Here is a 12,965-nt window from a genome sequence, read left to right on the forward strand (position 1 = left end):
GACGATGGGGTGAATCGGGATCGATGTGGCTTCGCACCACGGTAGTTAGCCCTTCAAAAAGGGAGGGCTTCGCACCCACTTTTGAATTCTTCCACAACTCACGAAGAGAGCAGAAAAATAAAGCAGAAATTTTTTTATTAAACTTGAATGAATCAAAAGAACTACAAGGGGTGCTTATTTATGAGAAAACCTTATACCCCAAAACTCATGCCATGTGCACAACCTATTACTTAGTGATGAAGTAAACTAAAATAAAAATCAAACAAAGAAATCTAAAGCATTCATGATGTTCTAAATAATAACAATAAGCAAAACTTAAAATATGAAATCAATCTGACTAGTAGGCCCCGATCATGAGATCTCATAATGGGCTTTACTTGATTATCAGGCCCACTCCAAGGAACCAAAACTCTGTCTTCTAGCTAGGGGGCCCTCTCTGGACGTGACGTTGAAACTATCTGATGGTTCAGGATATCCTCTACTTTCTCTCTGAGTATGTGAAGGCTAGAAATGGGAAGCAGAGGCTGGGAAGAAAGGTTAGGAAGAATAAGTATGGGAGGTAGAGGCTGGGAAAATGGGTTGGGATGGGTAAGTATGGGATGTAGAGGCTGAAAAAATGGGTCGGGAAGGGTAGGTATGGGAGGTAGAGGCTGGGAAAATGGGTCAGGACGGGTAGGTATGAGATGTAGAGGCTGTGAAAATTAGTCGGGAAGGGTAGGTATGAGAGGTAGTGGCTGGGAAGATGGGTCGGGAGGGGGCCATGGATCAAAGAATAAATCTAGAGAATCAGGATGGGTGGGCGAAGGGCCAGACAAAGTATCAGTGGTCCCTTGAAAAGTAACTAGATCTTCACATTGAATGCGGAACTAATTCCCGTGGAAGGTGGAAGATCTACCTCATACGCATTGAGATCGTTTCTTTTTATAATTTTGAAGGGTCCAGCGCTATGCGCGTATAACTTACAAACGGCCTCCGGAGGATACCGCTTGGGCCTGATGCGGACCATTAAAGAGTCCCCAATATTGAATTCTTTGAAACGTTCATGCTGGTCTGCAGAAAATTTGTAATGTTCATTACTAGTAGTGATCTTCTACCTGATTTCTTGATGCCATGAATGAATGTGATGCGCAAAAGACTTTGTAGGCTCTGACGGCTTGTGGGACAGAGACGTAGGGACAATATCAATAGGTTTCTCAGGTTTATAACCAATACCGACTTCATAAGGACTGAGACCTGTGGACCTATCGACAGAACTATTAAACGCAAACTCGGCTGTAGGTATTACGGTGTCCTATGTTCTGGTGTGCTTTATATCCCTCCTAGGGGGAGACTCATCCGGTAGTTCATCAGGAAAGATATTATGAAACTCATTTACTACCGGAATGGCCTCAGTAGATAACTCTACATTAGCCTCTGGTGCACTCTTTCTAGCCACGAGGCCGCACATGTTGCACCCCTCAAAATAATGGTCTTGATGTCCCTCATGGGGTGGGGGTACGGGTGCACGCCCATGACTGATTCCTTGGCCACCTCCATTCATTGGTCTATCCTCCTGGCCACATGCCTGAGATTGGCCATCTTCCCTAATGGTGGGGTTTGTCCTGAAGGAGGCCTCTATTTGGTCAAGGCGTTGATCTATGTCTTGTTCGAAGCACTTACCCCAAGACTCGATCTGCTGGGACAGCTTGTTTAGTGACTCTAGCAGTTGTTCCATGTTTAGTGTAAGGTGCTAGTCAAAACCATGACCCGTACGTGTGGGCATACAACTTGACTCTACCTAAGGACTTTCTATGACAACTATATGAGACTAAATGATCCTATGAGACTTTATATGAGGGAAACTGCGCAATGCTACTAAAATCTAGCAATATAGTTGTCAAAATAAAGGAATAATAGAAAGTTACAGCAATGTAAATTGCTAACTTCCTGCTAACAGAAATTTCAGCAACTAATATCAGGGACTATAGACTCCTAAAAGCTACATATGATGAACTTAATGTATGATGGACTCAAACAAACTAACCCTAAACATGTAATGTATTCCCCTATAAGAACCCTAAGCTCTGATACCAAATTTGATGCAGGACATGAATTTAAATATGATATGCAAGATTTCAGGCTTAGATCATACCAATTCAGAAACAACCACACAAATTCCACATCCCACATGAAAATCCAAACATTCATAAGAATCAATCCCTAATCCAATAAAATCTATGTGGGTCCAGGCCTACACAGGCTAGGACTGGGCCAATAAAATTTATAAGTCAAACGATGCTTAAAGAGAAATAGAAATCAACCACACATGTATAAGAATCAGTCCCTAATCCAAGGGATTCCCCAATCTCAATTCAAGGAACCCTAAGGTGAGAAAATATGCAAATAATTTAGGAAAAACGTAATCTAGGGCTAGGATTCATGAAAAACGGCTATGAGAGGATAAAAGAGGATAAAAACCTGAGCCAAAAGACGATCCCGCGTGTGGACAGCGGGCCTGGGGCGCTCACACGTATGCAAGTACCTGGCCACACATGTGAGGGGGCGTCGATAGCGGAAAAGCTCTCCTTGACCCTAGTCAGCCAGGGGTATGCTCCAAAACCCCGAAGTTTTGGGTCTATCCGAGCTACGGCTTGTGCGTGGTGCTCCGGCGAAGTTTCAGCCCCCTTGCGGGCCGAAATCTGGAAACCTGCTATAATGAAGAAAACTGATGCAACAAAGGACGAATTCGAAGCACGGATGGTGGTAGAAGATGGAAAAAAAAAAGAGTGATGGACGATGGGGTGAATCGAGATCGATGTGGCTTCGCACCACGGTAGTTAGTCCTTCGAAAAGGGAGGATTTCGCACCCACTTTTGAATTCTTCCACAACTCACGAAGAGAGCAGAAAAATAAAGCAGGAATTTTTTTATTAAACTTAAATGAATCAAAAGAACTACTAGGGGTGCCTATTTATAAGAAAACCCTATACCCCAAAACTTCCGCCATGTGCACAACCTATTACTTGGCGATGAAGTAAATTAAAATAAAAATCAAACAAAGAAATCTAAAGCGTTCATGATGTTCTAAATAATAACAATAAGCAAAACCTAAAATATGAAATCAATCCGACTAGTGGGTTCCGATCATGAGATCCCATGATGGGCTTTACTTGATTATCAGGCCCACTCCAAGGAACCAAAACTTCATCTTTTAGCTAGGGGGCCTTCTCTGGACATCGTCATCGATCCAGATCGACGGTGGGACCCTCCTTCATGCGTACATGCGTAGTGGGCGGCGCGCATGCGCGTGATGTCCCCATCAGACTTTAATTGCATGATGTGAGATCTAGAAAGAGCAGAGAAACAATGTTCCAGAGTCTCCCATATAGATTGAGATGTCAGAATACCAACTACGTGGGCCAAAATGCCTTCTGATAATGTAGCATTTATCAAACTTAATAGATTTTGGTTTTTGACATTGCCATTCATCATACTTCTAATTGACATTCATAGAGAGCTTTCCATCAATGTCAAGAAGAAATTGATCTGGGCATGGGTGTGTGTCATCAACAAAGCTGAGGAGCCTATGGCTTTTGAGCACTGGTAAAAATTGAGATTTCCAGAGATGATATGATGGGGACATCTCGCGCATACGCGCACGCACGTCGCCCCACCTACGCACGTACGTACGCAAAAGGAGGACCCCACCATCGATCTGGCACGATGACGATGTCCAGGGAGGGCCTCCTAGTTAGAAGACAAGTTTTTGTTAAAAAAAGTGGGCCCAATAGTCAAGAAAAGCCCATCATGTGATCTCATGATCGTGGCCCACTCGTCGGATTGATTTCATATTTTAGGTTTTGCTTATTGTTATTATTTAGAACATTGTGAACGCTTTAGATTTCTCTGTTTGGTTTTTATTTTAGTTTACTTCATCGCCAAGTAATAGGTTGCGCACATGGTGCGAGTTTTGGGGTATAGGATTTTCCCTATAAATAGGCACCCCTTGTAGTTCTTTTGAGTCATTGAAGTTAATAAAAAAATTCCTTCTTTATTTTTCTGCTCTCTTCGTGAGTTGTGGAAGAATTCAAAAGTGGGTGCGAAGCCCTCCCTTTTCGAAGGGCTAACTACCGTGGCGCGAAGCCACATCGATCCCAATTCACCTCCATCCTCCATCATCTTTTTTTCCATCTTCCCCCACCATCCATACTTCGAATTCGTCCTTTTGTTGCATCAGATTTCTTCATTACAGCAGGTTTCCAGACTTCGGCCCGCTGGCGAGCTGAAACTTCGGCGGAGCATTACGTACAAACCGTACAGCGGATCGAGCTGAAATTTGGAGATTTTGGAGACCATCCCTGGCCGACCAGGGCCAAGGTGGCCTTTTTCTGAATAGTGGGCTCCACACACGTGTGGCCGGGATCACACACAAGTCCGTCTGGGCCATTGTTGCTATCCACACGCGGGATCGTCTTTTGGCTCAGGTTTTTATCCTCTCATAGTTGTTTTTCATAAATCCTAGCCCTAGATTACGTTTTTCCTAAGTTATTTGCCAATTTTCTTACCACAGGGGTTCCCCAAATTGGAATTTCTGAATCCCTTGGATTATAGACTTTTTACTTTGCATGCGTGAATGATTATTTCTTATCTTTGAGTATCGTTTAGTTCATAATTTTTATTGATCTAGCCCTATCATGTGTAGGCCTGGACCCGCATAGATTCCCCTTAATTGAATGTTTGGACTTTCATGTGGGATATGGAATTTGTGTAATTGTTTCTGAACTAACGTGATCTTAAGCCTGAAATCTCGCATATCATATTTAATTTTCATGTCCTGCATCAAATTTGGTATCAGAGCCTAGGGTTCTTGTAGGGGAATTCACCACATATTTAGGGTTTAGTTTGTTTGAGTCATTCATACATCCAGTCCATCATATATAGCTGCTAGAAAACCGTAGTCCCTGATATATATAGCTGAATTTTCGTAACGGTGTGTAGTCTCCTTCATATAGAGTCTCGTAGGGTCATTTAGTTTTTAGACGCATATAGTCGTCATAGAAAGTCCTTAGGTTGAGTTAGCCAGTGTATGCCCACACGTACGGGTCATGGTTTTGGCTTGCACCCTACACTAAACATGGAGCAACTGCTAGAGTCAATGAACAAGTTGTCCCAGCAAATCGAGTATTTGGGTAAGTGCTATGAACAATATATAGACCAACGCTTTGATCAATTTGATGCGCGCATTACCCAACTAAAGGCCTCCGCCAGGACAAATCCCAGCATTGGGGTAGATGTCCAATCTCAGGCAGGTGGCCAGGAGGATAGACCAATGAATGGAGGTGGCCAAGGAATCAGTCATGGGCATGCACCCGTGCACCCACCCCAACAGGGGCATCAAGACCACTATTTTGAGTGGCACAACACGTACGGCCTTGTGGCTAGAGAGAGTGCTCCAGAGGCTAGTATAGAGTTACCCACTGAGGCCATTCCGGTAGTAGATGAGTTTCGTGATGTCTTTCCTGATGATCTACCGGATGAGTCTCCCCCTAGGAGGGATATAGAGCACACCAGAACATGGGACACTGTAATACCTACAGCCGAGGTTGCGTTTAATAGTTCCGTCGATAGGTCCACAGGTCTCAGTCCTTATGAAGTCGTTACTGGTTATAAACCTGAGAAACCTATTGATCTTGTCCCTATGTCACTGTCCCATAGGCCGTCAGAGCCTGTAGAGTCTTTTGTGCATCACATTCATTCATGACATCAAGAAATCAGGCAAAAGATCACTACTAGTAATAAATATTACAAATTTTTTGCAGACCAACTTAAATGTTTCAAAGAATTCAATGTAAGAGACTCCGTGATGGTCCGCATCAACCCAGAGCGGTACCCTCTGAGGGCCATTCGTAAGTTACACGTGCGTAGCGCTGGACCCTTCAAAATTATAAAACGAAACGGTCTCAACGTGTATGAGGTAGATCTTCCACCTTCCATGAGAATTAGTTTCACATTCAATGTGAAGGATCTAGTTGCATTTCAAGGGGCCATTGATGCATTGTCTAGCCTTTCGCCTAACCATCCTAATTCATCAGACCTTTCCATTGATCCATGGCCCCCTCGCGATCCATTTTTCCAGCCTTTACCTCCTATACCTATCCATCCCGACCCATCTTCTCAGTTACTACGTCCCATATCTACCCATCTCGACCCATTTTTCCAACTTCTACCTCCCATACCTATCCGTCCCAACCCATTTTCCAGCCTCTACCTCCCATACCTACCTGTCCTGACCCATCTTTTCAGCTTCTACGTCCTATACATACCCTTCTCGACCCATTTTCTCAGCCTCTACGTCCCATACCTACCCGTCCCGACCAATTTTTCCAACCTCTACCTCCCATACCTACCCGTCCCAACCCATTTTCTCAGCCTCTACCTCCCATACCTATTCTTCCTGACATTTCTTCTCAATCACTCCCTCCTATACCTAACCTTCACACACCCAGAGAGGAAATAGAAGATATCCTGGACCATCAGATAGTTTTAACGTCGGACGGCAAGTTTCAGAAGTACCTGGTCAAGTGGAAGTCACGCCCAGCTTCAGACAGCATGTGGCTCACTGCGGAGGAGCTCCAGGGACTTGATCTTGACGTCCTGGAGTGGTTCAGGAGTTTTATTTCGCCAGTGGCGAAATCTTCGCAGCCGAGGAGAATTGATGGGGACATCTCGCGCATACGCGCACGCATGCCGCCTCACCTACGCACGTACGTACGCAGGAGGACCCCACCATCGATCTGGCTCTATGACGACGTCCACGAAGGGCCTCCTAGTTAGAAGATAAGTTTTGATTAGTCAAGAAAAGCCCATCATGGGATCTCATGATCGTGGCCCACTCGTCGGATTGATTTCATATTTTAGGTTTTGTTTATTGTTATTATTTAGAACATTGTGAACGCTTTAGATTTCTCTGTTTGGTTTTTATTTTAGTTTACTTCATCGCCAAGTAATAGGTTGCGCACATGGTGCGAGTTTTGAGGTATAGGATTTTCCCTATAAATAGGCACCCCTTGTAGTTCTTTTGATTCATTGAAGTTAATAAAAAAATTCCTACTTTATTTTTCTGCTCTCTTCGTGAGTTGTGGAAGAATTCAAAAGTGGGTGCGAAGCCCTCCATTTTTTAAGAACTAACTACGTGGTGTGAAGCCACATCTATCCTCATCTATCCCTACCCTTTCTCATCCATATATCTCATCTTTTATCATCATTATTGCTTTGAATTTTCGTTGCATCAGATTTCTTCATTGCAGCAGGTTTCCAGATTTCGGCCCGCAGGCGAACTGAAACTTCAGCAGAGTACCACGTACAAACCGTACTCGGATCAAGTTGAAATTTGGGGATTTTGGAGACCATCCCTGGCCGACCAGGGCCAAGGTGGCTTTTTTCTGAATAGTAGGCTCCACACACGTGCGGCCAGGATCACACGCACGTCCATCTGGGCCATTGTTGTTGTCCACACGCGGGATCGTCTTTTGGCTCAGGTTTTTTTCCTTTTTTATCCTCTCATAACCGTTTTTCATGAATCCTAGCCCTAGATTACGTTTTCCCTAAGTTATTTGCCAATTTTTTTACCCCAGGGGTTCCCTGAATTGGAATTTCTAAATCCCTTGGATTAGAGACTGATGCATGCGTGGATGATTATTTCTTATCTTTGAGTATCGTTTGGTTCATAATTTTTATTGATCCAGCCCTATCATGTGTAGGCCTGAACCCACATAGATTCCCCTTAATTGAATGTTTGGACTTTCATGTGGGATATGGAATTTGTGTAATTGTTTCTGAACTAATGTGATATTAAGCCTAAAATCTTGCATATCATATTTAATTTTCATGTCCTGCATCATGATAGTTGATACGGTCTAGTTTGACAGAAACAAGACTGGAGATGTTAGCAATAACAAATGATGGCGGGTTGCTGGAAGATGCCATTATGAAGCTAATAGTGAGATTAATAAGAGATCAAACCCAATCAGATTTGAGGGCAAGATGCTACACGTGATGGTGTGAAAGATCTTCAGTTGATGACGTATCAGAAGTTCAACAAGCACATCTGGTGTGTACGCACTGTGCGGTGCACATGTAGAGCACTGTAGGTGGATGAACGAAATAATAGGAAAAGAAGGTTGATGTTCTATTCAGCTCTGCTACATGTCTCTGGTCATCGTTGAAGATGGGTTTCTAGGCGGATTTGCCGATGGGTGGTTTGTGCGCCGGATGAAGAGGGTAGCGTGTCGTAGATAGAGATCGAGTGGCAGCAGCTGAGTTCTTACTGGCCGATTTTGTAGAGATGGGGTTGGGGTATGTTGTTTTAACAAACGTGGATTTCGGGTCTTGTGGCAAAGATGAGATCGAGGGTGAAAGTGCTGGTTTGGACGGATGAGATTCTGGAATTAACAGAGATGGCTGTGGATGGTGATGACAGTAGGGGATGGGTTTTCTCCAGCAAGCAATTTGGGTTGGGCGTACAAGATTTTGCAACAAGAGATCATGAGATCAGTAGCTCTTGATACCATGAAAGGTTACAAGTTTAAGATGATATTGAAATTGTATTTCATTGAGACAATAGCATTACAATATAAAGAGATTTACATGAGAGATTTTTGCTAATCTATAAGATATACAATTGCATATTTTCCATAAGAGGAGATGCTATGAGCTGGGCTGTACAATTGCATATTTTCCATAAGAGGAGATGCTATGAGCTGGGCTGTACAATTGCATATTTCCATAAATGAAGGTGCTATGAGATTGACGGTTCTTCTTTAGAAGATGGTCTAATAGAAATATGTTTTCATACAATGCCTCACTCTCAAGGCTGCATTTGCATTATTTGGATTGAATGCCTCAAATGTGGGCTTTTCATGTTACTGGAAATTCCCATTATTTCCATTTTGCAGGACTCTTATGGGTCTTCCCTGCAAAAACAACGAGCTGTATTTTAAGGTGGCTCTATTGTCATGAATCCTAACATTTTTTAGTGACAAGTCACTTCTTTCCAAGTTAAAAATGAATTCACATGTGTCCTTGAGGGACTGTTAGGGGTCGTTTGCATGGGGGTAAATGGGGCAAATAGTAAATGATTTACTAGCAAATCATTTACTATGTGCGTTTGGGTGATCTAATTTCCTTGTAAATCATCTACTACTTGTAAATGATTTACTAGCAAAGCCCCCTTTCTCATTTATCAGCAAAAAGGTAGGTTTTCATTTACTAGTAAATGAGGAAATGGCAACGGCTCTGTTTTTTTGAATGAAAGCTTATAAAGCAAATTTCGTTTACCATTAATAGGCTATCCAAACACTATAAATGATTTACCTAGTAAATCATTTACAACTAAAAGCCAAACAGACAGTCTGTAAATCATTTACAGCATTTAAATGATTTACTAGTAAATCATTTACAACATAAACCACTTACCACCATCCAAACAACCCCCTATGGCTTCTGTAATATGCTACTTATGCTTGCCATAGGTAAAGTATCCAGGAGCACCATCCACCTCACTTGTGCAGTCCCTCCATGGTTTTCGTGGACAACTGAAAGTGCCGTCAAGGGTCACTTTCGTTCAACAGATATGGTCATTACCCTGATTATGGAGTTCTTTCTTTTTCACTTGTCTTTGTCAACTTCTATATGTAACCATGACTCGTCTCTCCTATTCACAACCGATCACTACTCCATTCCTCACTTGGCTCTCACGCTCTGACTAACATGACCATTTTGGGTGTGTTCCAAAATGCAAGTGCTCTGCCCAAGTCGTTGGTGAGTTGAAAACAGGCCAGCTTCACTTGAGATGTATATCACAATGCTATAAAACATGTGCCTGCTTTCATTTTGTTTCAAAGCTGAATTGATATCTAACCAAATATCAATTTGGCAGATACCCAAATAGTCCCCAAACTAAAATGCTCACTAGTTTGCCAGTATCGAATGCATGACTTGAATCGCTTTGTGAAATCATTTGGCTTTTTGGTACCTTTGAATTGTCTGTTACATTCCATTTTGCTGCAACTGCCATGCATTTTTCAGCTTCCGAGGATACAAGTCAAAGATCCGATTGCTCGATACTATGGCCTCAAGCAGGGACAAGTAGTGAAGGTCACCCGCGGGAGTGAAACCGCCGGCAGATACATCACCTACCGCATTGCAGTATGAGTTCGTACCAACTTCTAACAGTCACAGTCTATATCTTTTTTTCCTTCTTAACCTACAAGATAGGCATACAAGATGCAGCTAAAAAGGCTAGGACAGTAGACCTTTTGGCTACAAGTCTGCATACTCCATACATAATATACTATGCATGTGTTGGATGGAAGCTAATATCGATTAGAAATAGCAACCATGATTTTCTTCATGACTTGTTTGCAGCCATACATGTAACTGGACCGTTATGGTACAAACCATAGCTCTAAACCCCACTGACTCGATCCGAAATTCACTCAGAATAGAAATCTCACGGGTCAAGTTGACTCACCGAGTTTCGATTCAAGTCTCTGAAAAATTCGGCAATGGGCCTGACATGATCTGAACTAGGAAAAACTCAGCAGGTTGACTCAATAGATCGGTTGCCTCAACATGACTCATTGTGAATTGGACTGAGTCATTCAGTTTGAGAGGCTGGATTTTATTAAAAATATATTCAAACCCCCAACATCAACCAAAGGAGCCAACGACTTTAACGGGTGACGTATCTTAATTGTTGTTGATTTATGTTCTATGTTACCTAAATGGGATCAAACTATTTTAAATACCTATTAAGATGTCTTATGTTTTCGTATTATGATAATTAAATATCAAATCGGGTCAAATCTTCAAGTTAACCTGATACGGCCAAACATTGAGTCGAGTCGAGTTTTTGGGCTTTTGAGATATGGTAGAGACGCATGCTGAATTTGAATGGTCGAGATAGTTGTACACCAGCTCCACATGTAAGAAGGGTCGCCACCATTTTGTAAATTGTGCAAAACCGACAAGGGAAACTTCTTCTTTTTTTTCTTTTTTTTCTTTTAACACACTCACACCACAATGGGTACTCGAACCCCTGACCTGTGTTGAAACTCTTGCGAGTCTACCACTGAACCATGAGCAAGGGAGTCCAGTTACTTTTTCATCATTTGTCCAAAGCAAAACACTAGGGGTCTGTTTTGGCTTCAAGTAATTGAGAATGTGGATTTGGTAGACCCATGAAATTGTCAAATTCATGGATTTGTGGTGGATTTGAATTAGACAAATCTCAAAGTCCATTGTTTGATAATCAAGCTACAAAGTCATGGATATGAAGAGAAATTATTGTAATGATATAGCTTTTATTCTTTCTAAAAGAGTTTCATTTTCTGGATTTGTCAAGTCTTTAATTTTTTTAACAGATTTGGATTTGACTTAAATTCATGAATTTATAAAGGTATGGATTTGGGAATTCCATAGATTTGGTAAATCCCCAGCAAAAAAAGCAAACGGGGTAGATCTTAGATTTGTGGATTTCACTGTCCCTTTCTTACATCCCTCAGCCTAAATAGCTTCCCAAGTAACTTCAATATTGGTAGAGATGAAGGTTGGGGGAAAGCGGTAATCAATAGGATTTCTCAAATTCTTCCTTCCCCAAAGGCCATCCTTGAATATTAGTCATTCACCATTTTATTAAAAATGGTTGTATGGAAATCAAGACCATTCAAATCTCTTTCTCATTTTTGAAGGGACAATAACCGAAAATTTCATTGAGTGGAAAAAATTAACCTTTAAAACTGACCACTCATTAGGCCACTTTAACCATCCATTTTGATAGCGTAAATGGATGGATGGTTAGGATACCAGATTGATTTTAGGTGTATGCTCCACCCACAATGGGACCCATTATTTGATGGTCTAGATGGTTTTACATCTCTGCCATATGAGAGGACGAGTCACCACCACTTTAATTTAAAATCGTTAAGTTGTAAATGATTCATTGGTAAACACATTAAAGGGAAACTCTCTTTGCAAAACAAACACCCACTATTTGTGGGGCCCACTGTGATATGTATTGTACATCTTACCCGTCCATCAGGTGGGACATCATTTAGGACAAAACTCGCAACAAAATGGACATGAATGAATGGAAATACAAACAACATAGACCGTTGAGATGACGGTTGACTGCGGATGGACCATATGACAAGCAAGCAACGCCTGACAATTGGATCAGAGGCTTTCAAATAGACGGTCATAAAGCAACAACATTTCACATTCAATTGAAACAAAGGCTAGAGATTGGATAAGCTATGATCTTCAAGTATTCTGTAGTTTTGGGGGCCATGGCCAATTCCCTGTGGAGCCCATCATATGAAATGGTTTGGATTGGACGCGGATTTCCGGTGAAAGCCCTTCGCATGTTGTTCCTGTGGGGGAACCTAGGTGGGGCCCACCGTGATGTTTGTGAGTAATCCACCCCGTCCATCCGTTTTGTGAGCTCATTTTTCAGTATTATAGGCAAGAAATCAGCCCGATCCAATACTCAAGGCCGAAAACGTGAGGATTGAACGTCCACAGTTGAAATATTCGTGGGCCATAGAAGTTTTTGAATCAGGCTAATATTTGAGTTTTCAATTCATTCCAGGAGGAATGACGTTATGAACGGTGTGGATGGCATGTAAACATCATTACATCACTATCGGGAAGTTTCAACGGGCTTTCGCGGATTTACGGATTGGCTACTCCCCTGCCACCAGCCCGGTAGTTGGTGGTCAGTGCTCTGTGGCCCCACCATGATGTATGTGTTTCATCCATTCCGTTCATCAATTTTTACAGATAATTTTAGATTTAATTCAAAAAATGAGAGGGATATTAACCTCAGGTGGACCACACCACAGGAAAACAGTAGTGATTGGATATCCACCATTAAAATCCTTCTAAGGCCCGCTGTACTGTTTATTTGACATCCAATATGTTGATTAG

General features: G+C 42.1%; 1 protein-coding gene across 1 annotated transcript in view; it reads left to right on the forward strand.

Annotated features, from left to right (window-relative positions):
* LOC131226774 (DNA-directed RNA polymerases II and IV subunit 5A-like) overlaps positions 1-11,305 on the forward strand; it is a 43,056-nt gene extending 31,751 nt beyond the window's left edge. Inside the window, exon 4 of the mRNA XM_058222498.1 lies at positions 10,065-11,305. Coding sequence (XP_058078481.1) covers positions 10,065-10,190 — 126 coding nt within the window. The 3' untranslated portion in view covers positions 10,191-11,305. The remainder of the gene's footprint in view (positions 1-10,064) is intronic.
* Positions 11,306-12,965: the final 1,660 nt, after the last annotated feature.

The sequence above is a fragment of the Magnolia sinica genome, chromosome 15 (assembly GCF_029962835.1).
Source record: "Magnolia sinica isolate HGM2019 chromosome 15, MsV1, whole genome shotgun sequence".
NCBI lineage: Eukaryota > Viridiplantae > Streptophyta > Magnoliopsida > Magnoliales > Magnoliaceae > Magnolia > Magnolia sinica.